Here is a 27,688-nt window from a genome sequence, read left to right as displayed (position 1 = left end):
AACAACAGTGTGGGGCGTTCAAGACGCGAAACAGGAAAACTCAATTCGTCCAAAGAGTCTGATAAATGACCAAAGAATATGGCTTCGGTGAGCATTTCAGCAGAGCCCTAAGCTGTCAGTGGTTGGGCGAACGCTTAACGGTAACGACTTTAGTCCATCGGCATGATATAAGATCGTGTAATTATGGCGCAACACCGCAAATGTTGCGACACAAGTTTCCCTTGACGGGAAGTGGGCGGGCGTTCCTCAGAATTAGCACGGACGTGACACAAATGGTAGACAGCGTTAACATGTGTTTAACTTAATCTAGCGATTGTTAAATTTAAGCCATAGCTTTTGTTTTTTTACGTTTTTTTAAAAAACAGGTTTTAATCTAGCACACATTATACATGAACGGATATTGACGCCAGACGGGTAAGTTAACTTCTTGCTCTTGATTTCGGAAACAATATGGCGTTAGCATCGATAGCAGTGTGATGGCGATTTGCAACACTGACTAATGTTAACGTTACTGCAACCTATACTTTCTTTGCCATGCGCTACCACCTGTGCCTTTTTTTCATCGTCTGTGCTATTTTCATGTATTTTTTATATTTTTAAAACTGGACGGTAGTCACTAGCTAACAACATAACAAATTTAGCTAGTAGTTAAGCAAACCTAGGCGTTACGGCATGATGTGTTACGACTACCTGTAAAGTTTGTAAGGTTGTAGCTAAATATAATGTTTTAGACATAAGTGATAATACCTGTGCTGCCTTTTCCAGACATTTTCTCTGTCTCTGTTTTAGCGAGTGGTCAACATGGTGCTGACGGGAGTGCTCCAATTGTTGGTGTTAGCTTGCCTTGCCTCTGCTGTACCTGCCGGAGTAGGTCAGTAACATTTTTTCCTTAATTTACAGTACATTTCAGTACATTGCCCGTTCATGTGCCTATTCGGAAACAGGCTAATTGCTTATTTTTTTACTTTTGGCTCGGGGGCGATAAAGACGCATCAGAAAATCTGACTCTGGTGGCTCTGAAGCGATATAGCGTGCACTTAAATTGATATTGTTTGTAGGTGGTCCCTCTTTTAAATTTCAAAATGCGTTTGCTGCTGTCCCCCTTCACAGCAGTCCACGCCCTTCCTTTAGGTTGAGTTGATGACCGTAAAGATGTCTAAAGTTTATGTATGTACTATGTATGTGTGATTTTGTTTAAATGTAATGTTGTCAAGTGACAAACGTAAAGACATCAATAAATAACATCGTCTAAATGAGGTGTCGACTGAAATGGATTTTTCAGGGCTGATATCAGTTATTTATAACCATGGAGACTGATTACTGATAATTGGAAGTGATATACATTTGCAGTAAAAATTAAAATCTTGGTGCCAGACTTGAGAATAACCAGTGATGGAATCTAACCAACTACAATTTACTCTAGTACTGTACTTAGTACCATTTCAGTATTTCCCCTAGGTTGACGTTTTTTTTGTTTTGTTTTTTTTTGGGGGGGGAGCAGCAGGCCAAACAGGCTGACAGTTAACAAACAGGAATCATTTTAATAACAATACTTTAGAACACTCTCCAACAATTACAACTACTTTTGCAATATCTTTCCTTTTCGTACAAATTACAGATACAATTACTCACAACTATTTACAACTATTAACAACTATTTGCAATGGTTTTATCTATCTATCTATCTATCTATCTATCTATCTATCTATCTACTTTTGTTTATTTAACCATCTATCTGTGTTTTATTTGTTTCTCTTTTTTTGTGTACTTACCAATATCAGTTTTGTACAGCCAGGAGGAATACTTCCTCTCTGACAGCCAAGTTGGGTCGAACCCTGTCAACCTATGGTGACTGGACTTGGCCTGCTTGTCGGGGGGAGGGGGTGAAGCAGGTGGGCTACTGCTCTGCTCCATGGATGTACTCTGCTCTGTGCTTGAACCAGCAGAGATACTCTCGCTACTACTAGCAGCAGAGCTAACGTCTGCCTCGCCAGAATCACTTTGAGTGCGCTTAAAAAAACGTGGATATTTTCGCCTGTTTTTCAGGCAGTGGGGGTCGACGCGACATGTTGTCCTCTTCTCTCCGTGTCTGTCTGTAGGTGTGTGTTCACGTGTTTGTTTGTGTGTACGCCGGTGCGAAGCTCCGCCCATCGTAAAACAGAGAGCGGAGGAGAAGCGTAGATGCGCGACGATGAAGAAAATGAAATGAAATATCCTCGCTTAAATTAGATCAGTCACATCATTATTTATTAAAAGAACATGGTCCAGACCTGTTCTATAAGAAAAGTGACCTGAAATGACTTCTGTTGTGATTTGGTGATATAAATGAAATTAACTTGACTTTCGGGGGCGCCCCCCTATACAACGGTAGGGGAAACACTGCATTTTGAGGTACCTAGGACTGGCTGTTGCGAATCGTGATTGTGATTATGACTTTTGCAGTAAACGGACAAGAAAAGACTTGTTGCATTAATAAACATCTTGACATTATGATTATATATTGTATGTCAGAGCCAAGCACAGGAATCTCACCTTGGCAGTTAGGGGGGACAAATGTAAAATGATTACTGTGTGATACCCTTAGACCTCCCCAAGTTGTAGCCAGAGAAACTGTCTAATAAACTACAAAAGTATTGAACGATTCATAGTACATTCATATCGATGCAGGGCACATTGATGTACTTGCATCTCTAATGATAAAAACTTTGCAGATTCTGATTATTCAGTGCTGATGGGCTATTACTTGCCCCATCAGAGTGTTGTATGTGGGACACTGAGTGAGACCACAGAGTGGTAACTACAGAGAGCAGAGGCTGTATCGGAGCCAAAGTATTGCATTGCAAGTCAGCTTATTTTATTGGCAAATGGACACAAAAAACACAAATACTGATATGATAAATGCTGAATATCAGCCCTGTTAATCGGGCAGGCTGATAATCGGTCTACCCCTAGTGGGAGTCCAAACAGAAACTCACGATGCTTTCACCACGTCGGACAGAATTCATGACCGCATAGCTAAACATTCAGGTGACTAATGGTTACTAATGGCTATCAACCCATATCTGTATAATTTAATTAACTTTGTGTGGGCTCCTGCTAGCATAACATACCTGATGCAGATGGGAAACAGGAGAGGAACTACGAGCTAGGCTGTCAAACTGTGTATATTCTCCGTCTGTATGTGATGTACTTTCGCTAGATGTTTCTGAAAGATTGCTCGTGTTCCCGCCCTTACAAGCAGAAGACTTGTTTCACTTTTGGTGATGAGCATTGTCTGCATGGATTCTCGTGAAGTATGACCAAGCGTTTGAACGTTTGGCTCTCTCCATTATTGCCACTCAGCACTCTCTGTCTGTGCCGGCGTGTGTGAGGTAACGGACAGACAGTGAGAGCCTGCCCCGCCCCCTGCACAGATCAGGCTCCTACACAGATCTGTGTTCAGGATTGGGAATAGTTAAAATCCATCATATATGAATGCCTTAATTTTTTCAATACCGATTGCGTTGGAGCTGATTGATACCACGGTCTTTCTAAATTTAACCACGGAACCAGTTTAATACCGGGTTTCGGTACCCATCCCTAGCACAGTGGCTTGAATGTAATATTGCACAATATGGATGTATTGCTCAAAATGGATGTGTATTGCACATAAATATGAAGTTATTGCTCAGTGGTAGACAGTCTTATGCACGGGAAGTAAGAATAAATAATTTGAAGAATGAGTGACAGTTAGCTAGTCGCTGGCTAGTACCCGGTGGATGTTAACAGTCACCTAGTGGGTGATGGGGGTCAGACATAAACTAAAAGCTTGTATGTCAAATCACATAGGCATAAATCCCAGGGTGACGGGGGGCCATGAACCCCCATCCTGGGAAAAATATGATTTGCCTCCCTGGTCTGTAATTGGGTTACAATCCTAAATTTTGATCATTTTAGCTCAAACTTTTTTTTCTTATTGTCCTTGCTCATGGTAAACTGATTTTCAGTTGTATTTCTATTCCCACCTATTTGCTGTGGTTCTGCCTGCTCAGTATTAAAAGTCTCAAGAAGCCAATACTCCAGTATGACAGGGGACATCACAGGGTTTGATAATCCTTTTATTTATTTTTACCGTTCATTTCACTGCTGTTTTCATGTCTAGACCACATGAGACCGGGTCCAGATCAAAAACCACTTTGCTTAGACTCATTAATTCTGTACTACATTGTCTCAGAGGGGCTAAAGACTACTATAAGAAAACTTGATTCTATTTGTGAAAATGCAAAAAAGGGCCAGTTTACCCTTTTTTGTATTTTCAATAGAATTGTCATTTCATCTTCCCCATTATGCTTTTTAGTTCGTTAACTGGCTTGAAAATGACTGAACAACCGCCTCTATAGGCAGTGTGGTCGAAATCTCTGCATGTGTCTTGCCAGTTTCAAATAAGTCTTTATTATATTAGGTATGGTTCCAGTGCAGCCATGGTGTTGATTGATTGAGTAACAATCACACTGAACTGTTGGTGGGTGAATTTGCTGCACGCTTATCAAGTGCAACACACGAAGAAGTCAATAACATCCAGCCTGTTTTTTCATTTCCCTTTTTTTAATCTGAACATAAAATTGATGTAACGTTCATATTTTTCTTTTAGGCATCTACTAGAATGGGTTTACAAACTTTAATGTTTTTGTTCATTGTATGGTCTTAGCAAACTAAATGCTGGGTATAAATCAGAGTTACACACAATTTCCCAGCAAATGAATTTCTGCAGTTTGACCGTTTCTTTTTCACTCGTACCTAAATAGTTATATTTGGGGCATGTATATCAAGTAAATTTACACACGGCAGCAACACACACATACATACCAGCAAGAAACCCAGAGCAAAACAGGCTTCATATTAACAACTAAGCTAATGATAGCTGAGCTAGCACTGCAGTATAAACACACAAAGCAACATTAAAAAACACTTGCTAGCTTCCAACCTACTACTTGTTTTTTAGTTGCTTCAAATGAGACTTAACATTCATACAGTTTCTCTTGACTGTCGTTTAATATTACAACATTAGTTCAACATTAGCTAAGCAATACACTAACACCTGGGGAAACAATATAAACTGTAAAACACCATAATATTTGGCAGAACTTCGAGCTTCCAAGTTGGAACATAAACAGCTGGTATCGTTCCATTCTGGACCTTGTACAGTTACTGGCCCTTGTTGATTTTGCAGTCAGAAGTAAAGTTCACACATCCTTGAGCTTGTGAAATCACTGGAGCCGTCTGGAAGTAAAACACAGAATTCAGTAGTTTTCCAGTTACTGTGGAGACATTCCGTCACATTGGTCATGGGTCTGGGTCTGGGTCTGGGTCTTGACATTCTCAGATAAAAACAGTAGACAGAAACTTTTGTGCTGACTCTTGCAGCCAATAACAGAGCCGTTCCTGTGCTTGGCTCTTAGTTTCATACTGGTCCTCAAAGCAGTCTGAAGTAAAATGTTTAAAACACACAAAGAGCTTTCCAGGTGTTGTGGAGACATTTCCATCAAGTAAGGGATAATGCCCTTTGAGGTGTCCTTAATCGGGAATTAATTCCTGATAATGGACACCCTGTTGGGCATTAACCCACTTGTACCATGGTCACTTGCCAAAGATTAAACATTAAGACCAAGAATGTCATTTTTTCCCATGTTTTGCAATTTGCAAACTTTTTTTTTTCACAAGGAGTAACTGTTTCCCTAGCAACAGCTGAGAGTTTAACTAATTGCTGAAACCATCCTTACAATTCCATATGGTTCTTGTGTATTGAAAAGGTTGTTCATTGCTTCAGTAAGAAGGCCAGCCTTAGCAACGGGTGATAAACTAGTCCATTCAGCTCATTGAACCCTCCTCTCAACTATTAGTCAAAAAGCTAACGTTTTGTTAGCAAGATTCAAAGTCAATAACATTGAGTATGGTAGACAAACAGTCAATCAGCCAGCTGATGCCAATGCCACTGATTTTAGATACAGACTTTAATTTAAACATTTAGAAAGGTGAACAGACAGTTTCACTGGAACTACTTGAGGACTTGAGGGGTGTTCGTATATCAAAAGTTGATTGACATTCTCCAGCCAATAAGAATTGTATTTTCACCTAGACCATGGTTTAAAAATAAGTATTTTGTTAAAAATCTTAACCCACTGGGTCTTGACACAGAATGGGTACCCAAACCCAGTTTTAAGCTGGCCCTGGGGCTAAATTAATAAATACTATAGTATTGATGATCTCTGACATTAACGGTTCTTTTAATGTTCTAACGTGTAATTTATCACATTGTTGCAGCCTCTCCTGCTCTCCTACACACACACAGAGCGAAAGTCAGAGTAGAGAGGCAGCAGTGGAGACAGTGAAGCAAACAAAGTAAAGACAACTCATAGTTTACTTAACGACACCAATGCTCGTTTCTGTTTGTGCAAAAAAAGTGTGAGTCCAGAAAGAACACATCATGACTGTTAAGACCCAGTCGTCAAGCAAATTTCAGTGCCAGCGTCATTGTTTTTTTCTAAATTCTCCATTTCTTCACGTCCACATTAACACTTAACCCCAAAGTTTTCAAACTAAAACAGGGCCAGCAGTGTTTCCAAATGTCTCTGTTTGAGGCATCCTAAAATGAGTAGTGTGGACGCCAGATGTAAACATAACAATAGTTGTATGTTTTATTTGTTTTATTTATTTGTTTTTACTGGTATTATGGCTTTGGTTGAGTTTGATTTTAAAACATGATTAACAGTGTTTTATTGTTGTGTTTGTCTTCAGGACTTTACAACCATTTGGTGATAACCCCACAGTCTCCAGTGCTAGAGATTGGGACTAACTTCACGGCTACATGTATGATCATCAACACAGATGAAGTAACCGCAGAGGACCTCTACTGGAACCTGTCGAATATTACTGTTTCCAATAAACAGTACACCAAGATCAACAGATCATCTCTCAATGTCACTATCCCCGTCATTGGTGAAAAACATGAATGGTTATTTTGCTACTGCAAGGAAGTCTCGAACCATGTTTGCCTGAACAAAAGCAGATTTAGGCATGGGATCATCCTTACGAAAGGCTGTAAGTTTTTGTTGTCAAACCTTAAAATCTATAGCTGTTTCCTAACCACCTGTATCTAAGGTTTCATCATTATTTCTGTAACTTGTGTCTGCTGTGCAAGCTTTATGTAAGCTGAAAGTGAAAATACAGGAAAAACATTTTAGAAGATATTCACATCATCACCAAAAAAGTTAATATGATGTATCTGTGTTGTTTGTCCCCATGTCAGATCGTCCAGGGAAGCCTGAGAATCTGTCCTGTGTGGCAGTTCAGGTGAAAAAGGAAATCTCTTCAACCATCACCTGTGAGTGGAAAAACGTAGGACGTAGTACCACAGATGTTCCTACAAGCTACACACTTTATGTTAAGGAATTGTGAGTATAAGACTAGATATTTTTGCCTTATTAGCCACTTCTGTCTGTTAAGAAAGTTTTGAAAGATTTGTGTACTGGTTCATTTTAGAATGATGGACTCAAGTCAAGCTGGCTGTTCGAGTAATTGGAAGAATGTTTTGTCAAAGTGTTTTATTGCAGACACCGAGGACGTGATAATTTACATTTTTTTCATGGCTTATCATTTGTAGTTCTTAGATTATCCTGTATGATATCTGCCTTGCCCCCTTCTTGCAGTTCACTCAGTAAACAGCCTGCCATTTGTATATTTATGTGTCATGTTGGAACAAGTTAAAGTCGCACCATAAATCTGATTAGATATGACCTTTCCAAAACATTGCAAAGTACTGTGTTAACTACAGCTCAAGTTTGGAGTCACCTGGAAATTCCCTTATTTTTGAAAGAAAATAAATTTGTTTTTTAATTAAAAAAAACATTAAATTGATCAGTAACACAGTCTACACAGTATTAATGTGGTAAATGTGGATTTTCTACAAGATGGAATGTCTACAAATGTGTACAGAGGACCATGTTCAGCAACCAACACTCCTGGTATCCAATGATACATTGTGTTAGCTAATCCAAGTTTATTGTATTAAAAGGTTTATTGATCATTAGAAAACCCTTGTGCAATCATGTCAGCACAGCTGAAAACTGTTTATACTGATTAAAGAAGCATTGCATTTGGCCTTCTTTAGGCTAGTTGAGTATCTGGAGCATCAGCATTTGTGGGTTTGATTATAGTTTCAATATAAAAAAATAAGAAAATAGAATAGAAAGACATGTGGAAGATGCACAACAGAGAGAGGACAAGAACAGCAGTCTCTAGTCTGTGAAAAGCCACACAGGTCCTTCAATGGCAGCTTCATTAAATAGTACCCAACAAACACCAATCTCAATGTCAACAGTGAGGAGGCGCCTCCAGGTTGCTGACATTCTAGGCAAAGTAGCAAAGACAAAGCCATATCTGAAACTGGCCAATGAGAACACAGACTATGGACAGAGGAAGACGAATCTAAGTTTGAGGAGTGATGATCACATAAAAAAACATTTGTAAGATGCAGAACTAATGAAGAGATGCTGGAGGTGTGCTTAACACCAACTGTCAAGCATGGAGGAAATGTGATGCTCTGGGGTGCTTTGGAGCTGGTTAACTGGTAGCAGTGTTTTCTCTAGGAAAGATTAACTCCCCCTCTGGCACGTGCTTTGGAACTTTACAGACATTTTGCATGCACAAAAAGCTTTAACACACAAAATGAGAGGGAATAACCCAGAAAGCATAATGTTGCTTATCAAAGTGTCTCATGTTTGATGTACATTTAACTTCAATACTTCAAGAGAATATTGCAGCCAAGACCTCTCGAGATTTATTTTGAAACATTGAATTGAATCAACAATATATTCAAAATAATTTTGCTTCAGATTTTACTCAAATTGACGGTTAAGCCACAGAGATAAACATTGTACTGCAAGGTGAGAGAACAGACACTACTTCCTTCTTCCTTGGTATTATCTTAAGTCATCAGTTTTGCTCTTCAGTGAAAAGTTGAAAATGTGGAAAAACTGGAAGATAACCGAGTATGTGTATAGTAGTGTAGAACGTGATGTTGAATTCCTCTGACTGGTAAATTCTTTCGTCAGCAGGGGTGGGAATGAGAACCATACTGAGACAAAAGGAAACAGTACCAAAGTGTTTCTACCCATTTTTCCCCATCATATGCAACTGAAAATCTGGGTGGTGGCACAAAATGAACTGGGAAGAATAGAGTCGGAGCATCTGGATAAAGATGCTGACTGGTTTGGTAAGTTAAATCTTTTTGTATTATAGTAGGGTTTACTGTCATCTTTATGGCTTGTTCTGAGCTACCATTAGTCTTGTCTAAAATATATATATATATGCACCATAGTCACAATGCTGAAATTTGACTCAAAGGTATTGATGCATCATTGATGATTTATGATTCCTATTGTGCATTTTATATACTGTAGCTTGTTGTGTCTTTTGTTGCAGTGAAAACAAACCCTCCATCAGACGTCAAAGTCATTTCAGAGAAGAGTTTTCCCACCTCGCTTCTCATAAACTGGACTCATCCTATGGAAGAAGTATACCTGAAATTAACGTACCAAATCAGATTCTGCCAAAATGGATCTCAAAGTTGGACTTACGTAAGTTTGTTTTTGTAATATTTGAGCATTCAGTCATTTTCATCATGGCAGGAAATGCTGAGGTGAACTCGCATCCCCAGAGGATTAGTCCTACTGAATTTGGATGTCCCTGACTTTTCCTCTTGGCCCTGCAGATTGAAACTTTACTAAGATTGATTACTGAACTGTATCATTGAATTTCACCTTGTTGCCACTGCCGAGGAGTTTGTTAAGTACAACACTGTAAATTGGCAAAATGAGCACTAAATGAAAAATGGCCAACTCCCTGTTGGGTTTAGGTCATGGCTGCAAGAGACTTTATTTTTATACAAAGTATATGTTAAACATTTCTTTACTTCTCCCACTGAATACAATAAAACACATTTACAATTGTCAGTTGTATACACACACTCTCCCTGAGTAAATAAAGGGGGAAAAAATGTCAAAGAAACTAAACAAAAAATGATGGCAGTGCACTAAAATGGGAAACTTAACTTGGAATAAATATAAATTATGCCAAGCATCTTTTTCTGCATTATAATCTTTAATTAAAAAATTAATTAACAATTAATAATAAAAAAAAAAGATCTTGTATATCTGTGATAGGCCAATATTGGCCAACTGATGCAGTCCCCTCCAAAACTATTGGAACAGCGTGGCACATTCCTTTATTTTTGCTGTACACTGAAAACATTTGGGTTTGACATCAAAAGATGAATATGAAACAAGAGGGCAGCATTTCAGCTTTCATTTCCAGGTATTTACATCTAGATCTGTGACAAAACTTAGAAGGTTGCATCATTTGTAGCGGAACTACAAATCTTTAGGTGAGCAGAAATATAGGAACAGGTAGACCTAAAATAATAGAGTGAATAATACTTAACATTTAGTTGCAGATCCTTTGCTTGCAATAACTGCAGTAACTGCACTGACATCACCAAACCTTTGCATTCTTCTTTTGAGATGCTTCTCAAGGCTTTCACCGCAGCCTCTTTCAGTTGATGTTTGTTTCGGGGGGTTTCTCCCTTCAGTCTCCTCTTTAGCAGGTAAAATGCTCAATAGGGTTTAAGTCTGTAGATCGACTTGTCTAAAACCTTCCACTTCTTTCCCTTGATGAACTCCTTGGTTGTTTTGGTAGAGTGTTTATGGTCATTGTCTTGCTGCATGATGAAGGATCTCCCGATCAGTTTGGTTCCATCTCTCTTGGGTCCATGTTTTGTTGATCCCAATCAGTGATAAAATGCCCATATCAGCCCCGATCCTGATTCTGCACATCAGCTCTGGATGTAAATGTGTATATGCACACTCGAAGTTGATTTGGTATTTATAAAAGGAAATTTCGCATTGGCGCGTAACGCAAGGTTATATAGATCATTTCCTCATTTGTTCGTACGCAAGCATTTCATGTGAATTCTCTTAGCTCTTAACTTAATATGGTACGTGAATTATTAGCACCAGTAACCAAAGGTGTCACCACATCGACCAGGGCTGAGATTTAAAAATCAAATGCCTGTGTTACAGAACTTTGTCTTTTCTCTTTCAGTCAGGTGCAATGGAGTGTATGTCTGATCAATCAACAAGTCTGCTTTTTGTCTTTTCTTAAACAAGATGTGTTTAATGTCCTTTAGGTACCTCTTGTGGACACTGACAAGTACATACAGTCCTTTAGACTACAGAACCTTCGGCCAGACACAGTATATGTCATTCAGGTATGCTGCAAAAATGCTGCACGAGGCCGCGGTTACTGGAGCGACTGGAGTACCAACGCTACCAAGAGAACACCAGAAGACCGTGAGTTTACTGGCTGCCTGTTCAGACTACTTTTACAAAGTAAAAGTATCTGACCACCAAATACAGCATAGTGTTGAAACAAGGACTTCAGATGAATTCATTGTTTACTCATTATTTTGTTGTACTTGAAGGAGTCCTAAATCCTTGAGACCTTTCTTGCACTCGCACAATATTTAAAGCACGGATATCAGATTAAGCTGGTAGCATCTAAAGAATATGTACTGTTCAGAGAAAGTGATTGGCTTGACTGCCACAGTGTGTTCAGGCATGCAAACACAATGCAATGGTAAACGACATGCTGAACATTTTGAGTCTGTCATATTTGCCCAGTTTAATGCTATGTTGTAGATTTGTAAGATATGTTTTTTCCTTGTGTTCTTCTGGTAAACAATAATATGTTGTTTCTTTTTTTTTTTCTTTGGATTTTCTTTGTTTCCTAGGACCAATAGGTAAACCGGATTTATGGAGAATCATTGCTGAGGGGGACAGAGTAAATGAACGACTAGTGCAGTTTATTTGTAAGGTAAATTCCCACGTCACATTCAGCGTAACACAAAAAAAATTGACACCTTAGTGTATGCACTTACAACTACTTACGCTCATTTGCAAACAAACTGTGTTAAGTGATGGTTTTATGAAGTGTTGCTGAACCCATTTAGTAATATCCTTTATAGAATCTTGTGTTTTCCAAATTGATGAACTGTGACCCATCCTTGGTTATGACTGACTAAGCCATTCGTTGATACCCCTTTAAAGCCCCACTCCATTGTATTTTGGTGTTTTTATGATATTTTATATTTTTATGAGTCATTTCCAGACAATGTTGATGACCCAAATGTTTGCTTAATATTTTTAACAAATACCTTAATTTTATGTTCAAACTTAAAAAAATGTAAGTTATCACTCATATGGAACAATGACGTATAACTATAGTAGAATCTCTAAGTCATCCTCCAAGTGTGCACAGGCGCACTCAGAAGACCATTTGAGAAGTTGTAGAAGCACTGGTAGTGTCTCCCAAAATGCAAGCCATATATGGTGTTACATAAAAGAGCAGCGCACTTCCTTTAAGGAATAGGTGTGTGGTGTGGCCGAGTGAGAGAGCGACTGTAGCTGCGCTCAGAGCAGACACCTTCGAGTTGTCAAAAACAACTCCAAGGTGTTACTTGACAGCTACTGACACGACAATGGTTTATTTTTCTCACCTTTTGATAAAGCTAAACTAGCAGTCCTCCACTGCTTCCATCTCTGATATGGGGACCCAGAAATTATTTTGATATTGATTTAACCCAAATAAGGCTATTATTTAAATTTTGTATCAAACAATTCCCCTGAAGAGTATAAAACTAACAATACATTTTTCCTAATACATATACTCAATACACTGTTGGTCTTAGCCACAGCCAGTATTGTCCATTATTGTATTTAAAACGCACGCATTGCATTTGGTGCCATATTCTGTCAGCAGGTTCTGTCAGGTTGTGACTGGAAAAAAAAAAAAATAATGCACCAAATTTGCTGAAAGTTAATCTACACTGTGTGACTTTCTTGTGTGACAGGATCCTGTGTTTGCCAATGGGAAAATCCGGAGATTTGACATAATGATTAAAGACCACAAGGAGAAAGTCAAGAATGGAAGTGGAGAGTGGGAGCACATCCCAGTCAACAGGTCGGAGGCAGATGGCAGCTCTAGCCAGCAGGAGATCACTTCCCTCAAACAGATTCACCTATCTGACAAGAAATCTATTAAAGTGTGTGTCACTGCCATCAATTCTGTGGGGAAATCTGCTGAGGCATCTTTAGTCATCCCTGATAAAGCATATGGTGTTCGGGGTAAGTCTGACCTACAGGCCACACTCTAAACTGCTGCATGTACTATTTACAGTGTAAACTCCCACACCAGTAGGGAGGACATATTGCAACACTATGCACCAATGTAATTCGTCATATGTAGCACTAAAGCCGGTCATTGCTGGCATATCCCGGCTACTGTAAGGACTTCTTTTAGTGATAGCATGTCTTTTTCTGTGGAGTTGTCTATGGAAGGAACAATGAATCACGACGTTGCAGTATCTGGATCTTAAAAGGTCACAGTCCCAGCAGTATAAATGAAATATAAACATATACTAGTGAGGATGACATGCAGCACTGTAGCAGGAGCAATTGGCTTTATAGGTGAGGAATCATCATTACCAATTGAGACAAAAAAACACTCCTGATTATCCAGGTTAGAACTCCAAATTAAATTATCTTTTAGACTGGACTGATGATGCCAAATTGTGTTTGTTAAGGATATGTTATGCCTGTTGAGCCAAATACTGTTGTTATTTCCTGAAAATTGAAAAGTTTGCACTTAACCTGAATGAAATCTAATAACCAGACCAATAATGTGATAAAATGTCCTGACTGGTATTGTAATTACATTTTTACTGACATGCTGTTTCCAATATGATACTTTAAACAATAATTTAATCCTTCAACTTACATATTACATAAATGGGAGAAACAACTCAACCTTTGTCTAAATCAAGTCTAGACGGGTGAGAAATGATGTATTGAAGAGAAAAAAAATCAAAATACTCCAAGCAGCATTCCATCAACACATGATACTGAGTGTATTTTTTGTGTGTGTGTTACAGATCTTGCCCCAGTGGAAGGGCTGAATCTGTCGTCTCATGGAGGACAGCTGTGGCTGGAATGGAAATCCCCCAAAAGTATAGCAGTGTCAGAGTATGTGGTTGAGTGGGCTGCCAACGGTCAGACAGACTGGCAGAGGGAAAAAAGAAGCACCAGACACACGGCCATTAAAGGTGATGTTTCTCCTTTATTGGGAAAGAAAAGTATCTGAGCAGAGTTTGCAATGAATTCAACATGCCATTAAATCCTTATTAACTGAATCGCTGCGACGTTGCGCTAGAAACAGTGATTTCTGGGTAGACAACTGGCAGTAGATTTGCATGTTGGAAATATGCAAAATCACAACAATCATGGGTGATGCTTCCAGTGCTCAGTGGAACTAGCATTGTTAACAAAGTAAGCATAATAACTTACACACTGGCAGCACTAGGCCCATTCACACTGCCGTTTGCATGCGGGGATCCTGCGCCAATTCTCCGCATCTTCCTCTGTGTGAAAGTCTCGGATGCGGCGAGGGGTGAAATTTCCCTGCGCCTCTGATGCGCCTTGGGAGGTACCGAACCAGTGTGAACGGATAAGCCGGCTTATATGAGGGAAAAAATAAAGCAGTTATTTGTGGAGAAGTGTCTGTCCGACCGACTGTTTGTCATATTTCTGCCCGAAAAACAGCGTCTGTCCCCAGCAAAAAAATTCAACTCACCAACTGTTTGTTGCAGTTAAAAAAATCACCACGACGGTCAGCCCTCCTGACCTTCTGTATGACTTACACGCTGGTTAGTCTTTACACCAGAGTTGCTTGGTTCTGTGTGAACAACCAACGGTGGAGAATTGGCGAACCGCCGCTGTGGCGATAATGCAGAGTCTCTGTGTGAAAAGGGTTACTGTTTACACTTTATAAGTGTGAGCAAAGCAATAATAATAGCTTACATACAATTTAAATGCACTTGATGCTTTTTTATTTTTTTTTATTGCAGTAACACTACTAAAACTAAGTGTGATACTGGGGTTTTCTACCCAGATGTTATTATAAACAAACATTGCAATTTGTTTTATTGAGAATGAATCACTCACTCTCTGTACATGTTTGAGGTTTCTGTTAAAAAAAATGTTGTGTAGTTTGATGCATCATAGAGAGAAGGCTGTGGTCAGCTAATATGTACATGGTCACAATAGATTCCAATATAAAATTGTTACAGGTTTTTAAGTCTGAACATTTACAGAAAATGTCAAAACAAGTTGTTGAGCATAATCCTTCCCTACTCTGAATGCACTCCAAATACTCGCACTACATTATGATGATAACAGTGAATGCAGACTATTTCATAGCCATATTCTGGTAATATAAGTGCAAAAGGATCAGAAAAATCTGTATTGCATTACATCATAATAGTGGGACTTGACTAATTCAGACTACAAAACTACATAATAGTTTTTTATAAGATATTTAAACCAATCATCCATAGGGATCTTAGATTAGATTTCTAAAAACAAAGCAAAGTGGTTTGCTTAATAGTTTGTTGTGATCTAAAATATTCATAAATTGAAATTAAGGTGCAACCTACCACCCGTCACTCCCCATTCGCCCACACCCTCTCACCTGAGCAACTCTTCACAGGTTAAGAATTACACAAAGGATGGATTATACTGTTGCAGTGTTTCATGTACCAAACATGAAAGAAAACTGAACGGTTTGTCAGGAAGGGTTTGTCTTAATTAAAGATTTTGATTTTGGGAAACAAAGAGAAGGTTTCACAAATGACTCGAGGAAGTGCAGTGTTGAGTGTGAAGTAGTTTGAATGAGTGGTTCTTGAGAAAGCTGCTAACAGCAATACCAGAGGCCAAGCAATCAGCCCTTTCAGAAGAGGCATGTTTTGAGCGGGCAGTGCACTAGTGTGATTTAACTTTTGATCTCAATGTCACCTCTAGGCAACCTTGAGAAGTTCGTCTGCTACAGTGTATCTGTGTATCCAATATACTCTGGATGGATTGGGAAACCAGCAAGTGTTAAAGCCTTTTTAGAGGAAGGAGGTAAGATAAAATACTTGTAAGAAGTCAACCATTGTATTTTGAAGCATTGTGAATGTTAAAAGGAGGTCAAAATTATCTTATAAAAATCCCATTTGCAGTCCCAAACATTTATTTTTCTATAGTAGCTGAGAGACTCAACAGTTCTTTATTTCCATGTTGGTTTTAACATTCTATTAAAGAGACATTAGTCCCGCATCATCCCAGACAGGGAGTAGCGACATTAGCTGAGCAACGTGCTAACACGTAATTCACCAGGCTGCCCAACTTTGGTATTAAAGGCAAGGCAAGTTTATTTATATAGCACAATTCAGACACAAGGCAACTCAAAGTGCTTTACAGGCGCATAAAAATTACATTAAAAGCATTTCCTACGCCAGCTTCCTGGTTTTTGCTGGATTTACCTTCTGATTGTTCTACTTGTCACTCGTCTCAGTTCACTTTATATTTATCCTTAAGTCCCGGTCGTCACCTTGAATTCAGTTTGTTGGCGCTACAAATTCTGAAAAAAAGCAGCCAACCAGCAGTGATGACCTTAAGAGACCCCTTGTCTCCACTTGGTTCCACTTAGCCCTAAGTCTGCCGCCAATCCAGCGGTAAAACAGCTTAAAGGTGACATATTATGCTCATTTCTGCTTGTTGACATGGGTCCTTGATGTCTAAATGGAATGATAGTAACATGCTTTGGTCGAAAAAACCAAAGGATTGAGCACAGCGGGGTTGTTTACACACCAGTTTCACAGCCCTGCTCTAAGCGGCCGGATTCAGTGACTTTTTTTCATTATGTTAATGAGCTACTGCGTGCGCCGCCCACTTCTTCCTGCCGACCGGAAGACGTGAGGAAGGCATCGCGGGGCCATGGCAACAAGCACTACACAGCAACTTTCAATAAAGTTGAGGAAAAAAAACAAAACAAAAAAAAAAAAACAAGGAGCAATACACAGCGCGGCGCAGCTTTTCTGTGTCCGTGCCTGCATATAACTGATAGTAGCACAGCAGACATGTAGCAGGTAGCCCCTGTCTCCAGCTCCAAAACAAAGTAGTGATTGCTTTACTGCAGATAACGTTTTGATACTCTCAGGTCTGGTCTCTCATGCCAGCAGCTAACGCTACAGGCTGTAGCATTAGCTGTAGCGTTAGCTGTAGCCTACAGCTAACGCTACAGCTAATGCTACGGCTAACGCTACACACGTATTACATGTATACCAACACACAGAAAAACGGTCAGAGGACAGTCTCCCAGAGCCATGACATCTGCCAAACTACAGCAGCAGACAAGACACGCTTCTAGAAGTTTGCTTACACACTGTCCTTTAGCACAACATGCTAATGAATCAACGTAGCTCACTGGCTGTGAATAACAGACCAGTTCATACCGTTTCCTCTGCGTGTTCACCGCGGAACAGCAGCTAAACGTCCGCGAACAACTGACACACACAACTGAGACGATTTCACACCGTCTCCTCTGTTTGTTCACCGCGGAGCAGCAGCTCACTGTCCGCGAACAACTGAGACATTTCACCCCGTCTCCTCCCCATGTTAACAGCCGAGCAGTGGTTCACCGGCTGGTTAGAAGCGATAAAATCTCAATATCCTAATTCATTTTCTCAATTCACCGTCATGTTTTAAAAGAGTGCTGATATGACAAATTAACGCTTCGTAACATTAACATTATCGTGAATCCTACGGCCGGTAAGCCCAACGTTGATAACTTCACATGTAATGTTAGTTCAGCCTCATATTTACACCCACGGTTAGCGTTAGCTCATGTGCTAAACGGCCAAAGTAACACAAACTATACTGTTTTTTAAATACTTACAGTTCCATCATTGACAGTGGGTATGGATCCATCTTTTAAGGGACAATCTCGTTGCCAGTCCAGCGTTATACTGACCCTGGTTGCTGAAACAGTCCGGCGTGAAGTGACTGGCACAGACCATAACGCTTCTGCTCACTGAAGCTGGGACCCTGATAAATAAAAAGTAGCCTCTTCGCTCTGATATCCTCTTTGGTAGGGAGGCGATGTAGCGAAACATGAGGATCCGTGCATCCGACGACAGAGCAGCAGTGCTTGGCTTTCGGGTTGTACATGGTAGCGGTCAGGCTGTCACGTACAAGTTAGCGAGGGAAAAAAAATGGCGGATCCTCGTTCAGGTAGCTGGCGTAATGTGGGAGGAGATACGCAAAGAGTATGCAAAAGAAATCCAAACGGCTCGCTTAGAGACTCAATTCCTGACTCTGCCAGGTACAAAATATTGACTTAGTTGTCAAAACTCATGCTTAGGGGGTGGGGAGGCACTCAGGATACGCAAATATACATACTAAAGCAAGGAAAAAGTCAGTTTTGCATAATATGTCCCCTTTAATAGGGAAAAAACACCTTTTCTTCCTGTTAGCTCCGGCGTTTCCAGAACCCGGTTACTCTGCCCTGAATTGGTCGGAGTCGCCCAACTATCACAATGATCAACAGAAATCCAGCAAAAATTACTATTCAATTTTTTTTTAAAAAGACAAGAATAGAAAATAAAAGTCACAGTGCAGTTCAAAGCCTTAAAATTGCTTCAGCGCAAAGTGCTTTACAGGCGCATAAAAGTTACAGTAAAAGCATTTAAAATACATTTAAACAAAACATTAAAACAATTTAAGAAATAGGAAAGTAGGCTAAAATAGAATAGGTTTCCTACGCCAGCTTCCTGGTTTTTGCTGGATTTACCTCCCATTGTTCTACTTGTCACTCGTCCCAGTGCACTTTATATTTATCCTTAAGTCCCGGTCGTAACCATGAATTCAGTTTGTTTACGCTACAAATTCTGAAAAAAAGCAGCCAACCAGCAGTGATGACCTTAAGAGACCCCTTGACTCCACTTGGTTCCACTCAGCCCTGAGTTGGCCCCCAGTCCAGCGGTAAAACAGCTTAATAGGAAAAAACACCTTTTCTTCCTATTAGCTCCGGCGTTCCCGGAACCCGGTATTACTCTGCCCTGAATTGGTCGGAGTCGCCCAACTATCACAATGATCAACAGAAATCCAGCAAAAATTACTATTCAATTTAAAAAAAAAAAAAAAGAGCCAAGAATAGAAAATAAAAGTGACAGTGCAGTTCAAAGCCTTAAAATTGCTTCAGCGAAAGGCATTGGCAAACAGAAAGGTCTTCAGCCTTGATTTAAAAGAGGTGAGAGTTGGAGCAGACCTGCAGTTTTCTGGGAGTTTGTTCCAGATATGTGGCATGTAATAACTGAACGCTGCTTCTCCATGTTGAGTTTTGACTCTAGGGACTGAAAGCAGACCTGGACGACCTCAGAGGTCGGGATGGTTCGTAACGTGGCAGCAGATCAGAAATGTCTTTTGGCCCGAAACCAGACAGTGCTTTATAAACCAACAACAGGATTTTGAAATCTATTCTTTGACTGACATTAAAGGCAAAAAATAACAAATTTAAACAAAAATGTTGCACGGTTTGAGGGAGCTACTGGCCTTTGCATCTGCACACACCGCCGTCACCATCATGATGTCCATTCATAGTTATATTTATTGTCATGAAAAAATATAAACGGTAACCAAATGAAGAATTACAGGAAGCTCATACATGCATGTTTTATCATTTTACAATCTGCTGCACAACAGCCTTTTGTCATTGTCTGGTATTCTTGGCACAACAAAATATTCGGTTGACATTAGCCAAAATCTTTGGCTAATCTCATCTCACAGTTTCTCTTTCTTTAAAACTGCCACTCTTTCTGCCAGAAGGTGCGTGGCCTTGGAGCTTCATGACATGAAGCCTGTCAGGCCTTTCTTTGAAACGAGATGAGCCACATTTGTATGATTAACATAAATTATGTTACTGTTGTAATTGCAGCTCCATTGGAAAGCCCAGCTATTAGAGTCGATGGAAAACCAGGACGTAACGACGTAGAGCTGGTGTGGAAAGAGATTCCCCAAGACAGACGACGAGGCTTCATCACAAACTACACAATATTCTATACAAGTGGGACTGAATTACAGTGTATGTACCTGTCAAGTTATATCCTGAATAGGCTTTTTTTTTGTTTACATTTATAGATTTCTGTTTAGTGTTTGACTAAGGGAATTATTTTTTTCTGACAGTATCCCATCTGTCAGTTTTACTTGCTGATTTCTGTTTTGCTGATTTGCAGCCGTAACAGTACCAGCTAACACCACCTCATACACTCTGAGGTCACTGTCAGGCAACACCAAGTATGATGCTTGGATCAATGCTTCAACCATCCAAGGCTCAGCCAGAGGCTTTAATCACTCATTCACAACCCAGAAATATGGTGAGTGTAAGCTTTCCCCACACAGTAAAATGTTCTGGCTGTTCAAAAAATGTCCCAAAATGATGTGATGATTTATATTTTTCATTGAGATGTTAAAATGTTAAACTAAATAATAAATCAAAGTTCAATTTGGATTCCAACATCTAGCATACTGGTTTTTGATCCCTTTAGAAAGGCCTGGTTGGCAAGTTAATAATAAAAAATATAATACATCATAAGGTAATCATATTTTGAGGGGAAAGAAAGTTATGTTTTTGAGAATCAAGTCATAATTTATGAGATAAATGTTATAATGTTATATGAAAACAGCTTTTTTTTAAAAAGATTTTTGTAGAATTTTTGGCATTAGCGTGAATCGGTTGTGTCAAAGCAGAGGAGGATTTGGTGGGGTTACCGTATATGATAGTTAAGTTTTTGCAGACTTCAGTAATACTCTGGACTAAGTCTGGACTACCTATGATGTTTATTTAAGCAGCAGAGAAGACTTCTCTATGACTGTAACTGGCCTCATTTACAACTGTTCTCTCTGTGACTACCCCGCTAACTAGAAAAAGCTGCAGAGGCACAACATTTTGCGTCCCTGATCATTTCATGGCAAGCTCAGTAAATTTTGACTTTATGTTTGCTTTAATCACCCATTTAAGGCAATTTTGCCATTCCTCACATGATTGAGCTTAGCATTTTTTAGATTGGTCCCAGACATCTTCATAGAAAACAATGTACCAAAGAAAATTGTTTGATTACCTCTGTTTCTTTAAGAAATCAAGCACTGATATTAAACATCCACTGAATGTCTAGATCCTAAGGGTCTTTATATGAGCCCAAGAGATATATAACTGCAGATGTAACGAGGAGTGCAAACAGCTCTCTCAATTTACATGCATTGTACATGGAAAGAAACAGCAGCTTAGCTGCCATAAGTGAAGCTTGTTTTCACTCAGTACCTAGTCTGTCTTTTTGAATTGTTAGTATAATGTTATCATCTTTAAATATCCTCTGTTTCTCCCCCAGCCACAGGAGAGATCGAGGGTATCGTGGTCGGAGTGAGCCTTGGCTTTCTCTTTATTGTTTTAATGACCATGCTGCTCTGTATCTACAAAAAAGATGTGTAAGTTACACTTTGACACCCACCCATACATGTTAATGCTCTCAGAGCAGTGTTTGAAACTATCTTTGAGGATAGATGTAGGGTCCCAATTCGTACAATTCATTTGTGTTCATTCAGTTTGGCAAAATAAAAAAGCTGCAAACACTTTAGCTCTTAGACATGGTGCTACAGTTACAGCCGCCTCGGTTTTTCCACTCCCAGCCAACTGCCGGCCGTTTCCCAGTCGGTTCCCAGCCACTGGGATTCCCCCCTCTCCTCCTGGGGGTGTGCCTAGATTCCACTGTAGACACGCCCATTCATTCAATTGCAGGATGTCACCATGAGATGGCGCTTCCCTCTGAAAAAACATATAGCATGGATACCCTTTAAACCTAAACCATATTCTTCTACCCCATTACATCTCAGTGGCAAATATTACACTTTTATCCCCCTAGATTTATTTTAAAGCTTTAGTTAGTGTTAGCCCTACTGGTTACTTTACTTATATCAATAATCTAGAGTTGTAGCTAGGTTATATTATTAAGCCACCCAGCAGTATATACAGTTAGTTCAAATTAGTTCATCCTTTACCTGCTGCAGCCCTAAAGTTATGAAAACATTAATGCATCAATAGTTATAATTCGAATATACTATACGTATATTATTCTGAAATTTGTTTATTCAGTCATGAAAACGAAGACTGTGTTTAATTAATGTGTTTAAGCACATGAAATCATTAAAATGTCTCATTTCAACGCACCCCAGTAGCTTAGTTGGTAGAGGGTGCAACCCATATACAGACACCCTGCAGAGACCCAGGGTTCAAGTCTGACCCAATGCTTCTTGCTGTGTGTCATCACCCTGCCTCCCGTTATCTCCCAAGCCACTCGGCCAAGAGAAGTTTAGCCTTTCAATAATAACATTTTCACTGTGGCAAAAAAATGTTGGCTCTCGGATTTCTGCACGCACCTTATGGTGTGGTCTAGCAGTAATCTAACAGCATGAGAAGTTACATTTATATAACTACAATAACAAACAAGAAAACAGCTCTTGAACTATAATATTTTTGTCCTGGCACCACTGCCTGTTTACTACCTCATCGCAGGGGATCTCATTCCAGTCACGGACTCTTCCAGGTCCAAGCACGGACCTGTAACGGACCTGTCACAAACCGGTTAGGGCCCTGTCAAGGAGAAACGGGAAGTTTTAAGAGGCTTCATTTGTATCAACTAGTTCATTTTGAGCGTACCCTAGCCTTAAGCCACAGGACAGTCCGCTATCAAAACTATTCACCACTCTGCATACTGTCCCCCTGCAAAATTGGGGCTTACATATCTTCATGTTTTACTGTTCACCACTGTGCAGGAATGTAATGTGAATGAATACTTTATTTTTATGTTATTGTAGTGCGATTTTTAGCTTTGGTGCCACAGTTTCTAAGATGATATATATGCTTCATTGTTTCTTCTCTTATAGGATCAAGGAGAATTTTTGGCCTCAGATTCCAAACCCTGGAGAGAGCACCATTGGAACCTGGTCTCCTCATTATCCTTTGAAAGTAAGGACTTTTTTTGTACTGACCACTGTACATGTGCCAACATGCTGTCATTATACTATAACGGTATAACCAGAAGAAGAGATGCACCGATAGTCATGACCAGTGTGCCAGTCAGATTTACACATATGCTGCCCACCCCCTAACAGGACCGTCTGCCCAAACTGAAAGAAGGAAAACTAGATATTTTGTTGTTTGAATACATGTGCATTTTCAGCTCGGTGTGAGAGTTTTTATTGCATTTGCTGTGACTAACAGTCGGGCTTCTAATGCCTTTCTCCTCTCCTCTCTGCTGCCTGTGTGTGTGTGTGTTTGACTGTGGGTCCACACACGGAGCAGAGCAGAGACACAGACTATAAGGTGTGCTGTTTTATAGATCTGTTCCATCGGGTGTCTTCCTGAAAGTAAAACATTGAAGTGTAGTGTTAGAAATAACAACACGGAGGCTCTGTTGCCTGATCCAGAGCTGCAAACTTAACTACAGCTCATTAGACAGACTCCTTCCGTTTTTACCATTCACCGTAAGTCTAGGTAACCAGTATTCACTTAACTGGGGGAACTTAAATTCACCTAGACCATTTCAAGTTCATTTCAGCTGGATGGTTTTTGTACAAAAAAGCTCTCCAGTTCCAGAGCACTTTGTTTGGAAACTTGTTTGAGTGAGATTGAGAGGAGGTCCTGTAACCTGGTGCAGGTTTGGAGAATAAGCAAGTAAGTCATTTAAAGCTGCTTTAAGCGTTGTCATAATTTTAGCCAACTTCCTGTTTTTAGCAATCCCCTCCCTTCTCTCTACTTCACCACACTTGCACAACTCCTTTCTTTTTTTTGCAAGGCTGCTCTCTTTGCCTCGTTCTTGTCTTCAGGCATTTTTCATTGCTTTGCCCTGTGTGGTAGTATAAGCCATCACCGAATGTGCTGCAATTGGTAGCTTTCCCTGTTATGCCATTGCTTGTGTAGGTACCATAATAATAACAACAAATATAATATATAGCGCTTTTCTTAACAGAGTTATAAATTGCTTTACGAAGAAAGTAAAACCAGACATGGCAGTTAAAATTAAAAAGTAAAGGACAAGAGCAACTAAACTGGAAACTGATAAACGGACCATTGTTATAAATGATAGAAACTGAGATGACATTCATTTCTCTAGTTAGTTTCTCTCTAGTTACTTACTGTAAGGAGAGAGGGTTCAAATTAGCTTTCTTTTTTTCAACAGGGGATGAACATTTTTTTTTACTGATTCCCTTACTTCTGGTTCCTTTCATGACAATTTTAAATAAAAGGGCTGACAGTGGAAAAATATCTTCTTCAGCATTTCAGTGGGGATTTTATCTAATCTACAGGAGAATCAGTTCATACGGTGGACTGTGTTGTTCAACAATGTAATTGATTGAAACTGGGTAAAGAGGCAGAATTAACAGGGGGAATAGAAAGACTGCACGGGGCTGGCTGAATTTAGAATCTAATATTTTCTAATTTTTTGCAATTTGGTTGAGGATGGCTAGGCACTGATCATTAAATGTTGGTGGATTCGGTGGAATTGAGGAATGATAAAGCAAAAGCATCACAAAATGTAACTGCATAATTGGAATTGAGAATGGGAGAACAAGTTGGAGGGCAGGGGCGATGTTTGTGATACCTTTTAGACCATATCTCCTGTTGCCATCATGAACTACATCAGGAAAAGATTTAAAGAATTTCAGACATGGTACATTTCTGCACAGAGTAAGACTGCACATTTATTCTCTGCTGGTGGAGTAAGTGTTGGTGCTCAGATTTCTGTCATCAGCAAAAGTAAAACATTTGTGGATCCACACGGCCCACACAGCTCTAATTTCAAGGAGCTTTACCTTTTCAGTCTTGTTACTAGTTTTGTCAACACCATCTGCACTCTTTCTACCGCACATACCGCTATAAAAATAATGGCCTTAGACTTTAAAAAAGACATTTCTTAGTATCCTAAACACATGAAGACATGAGACATGTGATATGCAGCTAGGCAGTTCATCCAGGTGGCAGACTACTGCTGACTGGACCAAATTTAGCATTAAACCTTGAAGTCACATGACTCTAATTCACACAGCACAATGCCTGAGTAGTTATAAGCTATTCATTCTGCACCACGTGCACCAAAATGTGAACTAGACAAGCGGGTGAACACGCTGATTTACTCTCCCTTTCACGCGTAATGCTATCATGTGTGTTGAAGTTAAGGCTGCTGGCTTGTTCATATCTTCCCATCCTTCTCAGTCAGTGCTGAGTTTGAAAGAGAGACTGAAGTTAAAGATATTAATAAAGTAACCATTATTTGTGGCTTCCGTGTGGTCTGAGCCTAGTCAGCTGCCTGATTGGTACTGAGCATTGTGCAACTCTCTCAACAGAAAGAAAGTGAGATGTCTCACTCCTCAGCAACTTTTGAAAAAACCCTGCATGTACATGCTAATTTTGGTGTAAAAGTGGTATTTCATACTTTGGATCCATGGTTTATGGAGGACAGTCTGTAAATAGATACATTACTTCCTGCCAGCTCAAAGCATCTGAACATTTCTGCATATTGCGCCTACAATTTGCTGAAAGTTACAGTTGCAATATGGACGACTAATTTTGTTTTGAATTTTCAAAGTTTTAAGCTTCAGACAGTTGCTGTAGCGCCATCATCAGGACTTTAAGCCAACAATGCCATGTTTGGAAAAGGACCGGACCAGGGTGTTAAGTTTTTATTATTTTAATGTGTGGAAGGAAGATGTCCTCACAGGAAGAAAAAAACTAATCATAATACTGGTAAATACAGGAGGGACCAGGAGCAGAGCTGTCCGGTCCTTAAGTATTGACACTGACAGTGCTCAGTATCCACAGACAAATATGTAGTGTCAGGCATTATTTGGTTTAAGTGTGATTTGTAATTGAACTTTCAAACAATCCTTTTCCCCCCATTTGTCCTCTACAGGCAGAGACACCAAAGGAGAATTGTCTGTCTGGCATCAGTGTGCTTGATGTGGATGTGTGTGATGGAAAGTGTGTGTATGAAGAAGATAAGGCCAGTCTGCCTCTGAAGAAGGACAAGTATCTGTCTGAGGAGCACAGCAGCGGCATTGGTGGCTCCTCCTGCATGTCTTCACCTCGCCAGAGTGTGTCCGACAGCGATGAGGGCGGCGACATGGCTGACACCACAGCCAGCACCGTTCAGTACTCCTCGGTGATGGCCTCCACTGGATACAAGGGTCAGACCCCGGGCTCCCAACCACAGCAGGCCATTTTTTCACGATCTGAGTCCACGCAGCCCCTGCTGGATTCTGAGGAGAACCCTGACATGGTGCTGCAGGAGGGCAGCAGACAGTCGCAGCGTTTCCCCCGACAACCCTGCTTCACACACACTGCACAGAACAAAGACAGCACCGACCCTGCTGACTGCAACCAGCGGGAGATGGAGCAGCAGGAGCTCCTAGAGCCTCTGGACTTCTATTCCCTGGAAGAGGACTCTGAGCAGACGACACCTACAGAGGGCCAGTCAGCTGACTGGCTGCCAGCAGCACCAGTCTCCAGCTACATGCCTCAGCTGGGTGGCTACAGGCCACAGTAAGAACACAGACAGACCTACATGTGTTATCTATGTGAATGGTTCTGTGCCTTTGTTAATGTCCATTTATTTGAAACATTATGTCTTTTGCACTTAACCTAGTATAAATAGTTCAGGATGCTTTGGTAACATACTATGTAAAGTGCAATGGGAATCGGAGCTTACAGCACAGGGTTGCTAGCTTTGCACTCACTTGGAAAATAATTCTGCCTTATCTTTATAGTAGAATAATGTCCAAAACCTACTCTACACATGTCTGTGAATACTTTGAGCTACATAGTAAATGTCTCCTGCATTGCAAAATGTCTCCTGAAATTGTGAACATGATACCCGTGTTAATCACAGTTGGACCTGTGATGGACTGTACCACAGGACGAAACTGTCTTTCACTGTTGCTTCTGTCTTTTTGAGCAGCTTCTGGCTGTACCGCCCTCTTGTGGAGGAGTTCGACCCCTGCAGAAATGTTACAATATATTACCCAGGCATTGTTTTTTATAGTACATAGAGTATGTCTTCAACTGATATATATACACTGCACATGAATGTAATCAATTAACACATGTTCAGACTGTTGGTACATGATGCCAGTGCATGTTCAATAAAAAAAAGTTTAACTGCCTTTTGAAATGTGAAAGAAAGGAAATTAATTTAGTATATGTCTGATTCATGTATAGTTTGTAGCTCACAAGGCATCATTTAGTCTGAGGATTGCTGTTTTATTTGAGGATGCAAGTCTTTTATGTTGATGTTTCCAAATGTAGAATACTGCTAGTTTGCTAGTACAATTCGAGAGATGGGTAACTTGTTTCTTTCTGAGCAGTGCAATTTATCCCAGAATAAAAATGTTCAGTTTTTTTATCATATAAAGGACCAACTACTTAAGAATGAATACAAAAATAATGCATGCATTGTATGTTTAAAGCAGCACTTAAGTTTATGTAGGATCATTTTGGTGTTGGTGGTTCCATTTTTGCAGTTTTTCTAAATCGTTAGTTGGTTGTAACAGTACAGCATATTTGTTACTATTAAATTAGCTGGACCAACTTCAAATTTCACATCTCGTTTTAGCTGCAGCTTTGAGAGAGAAAACCTGCTAGCATAATAAAATTAAAGTGGTATAGGACAACT

At 39.9% G+C, this 27,688-nt stretch overlaps 1 protein-coding gene across 5 annotated transcripts; it reads left to right on the top strand.

Moving 5' to 3' along the window:
• The first annotated feature begins 8 nt into the window (after positions 1–8).
• il6st (interleukin 6 cytokine family signal transduce) lies at positions 9–27,514 on the top strand. 5 transcript variants are annotated; one of them, XM_084382970.1, is made up of 16 exons: positions 9–87; positions 790–871; positions 6,775–7,077; positions 7,286–7,430; positions 9,090–9,250; positions 9,460–9,614; positions 11,222–11,384; positions 11,825–11,907; positions 12,944–13,217; positions 14,024–14,194; positions 15,948–16,049; positions 19,903–20,049; positions 20,201–20,341; positions 21,353–21,449; positions 22,905–22,986; positions 25,931–27,179. In XM_084382970.1, exons 1-16 carry the CDS (start codon positions 79–81, stop codon positions 26,561–26,563), a joined length of 2,748 nt encoding a protein of 915 aa, XP_084239096.1. In that variant the 5' UTR covers positions 9–78; the 3' UTR covers positions 26,564–27,179. The 5 variants fall into 5 exon arrangements, with proteins under 5 accessions (XP_084239096.1, XP_084239094.1, XP_084239095.1 ...); XM_084382968.1 differs by having other exon boundaries at positions 51–140; positions 25,931–27,514; XM_084382969.1 differs by having other exon boundaries at positions 51–140; positions 9,093–9,250.
• The last annotated feature ends 174 nt before the right edge of the window (positions 27,515–27,688 follow it).

Source organism: Pagrus pagrus, assembly GCF_965226575.1.
Source record: "Pagrus pagrus genome assembly, chromosome: 19".
NCBI classification, from domain to species: domain Eukaryota; kingdom Metazoa; phylum Chordata; class Actinopteri; order Spariformes; family Sparidae; genus Pagrus; species Pagrus pagrus.
This window is presented reverse-complemented; position numbering and strand designations above follow the sequence as displayed.

Bases quoted from the DNA above. Each gene is read 5' to 3' on its own strand.
- il6st (XM_084382968.1), top strand. From the start codon at position 66: ATGACCAAAGAATATGGCTTCGGTGAGCATTTCAGCAGAGCCCTAAGC. The intron at 872-6,774 runs GTCAGTAACATT...GTTTGTCTTCAG, and splicing joins TGCTGTACCTGCCGGAGTAG to GACTTTACAACCATTTGGTG. The intron at 20,050-20,200 runs GTATGTACCTGT...GCTGATTTGCAG, and splicing joins AAGTGGGACTGAATTACAGT to CCGTAACAGTACCAGCTAAC.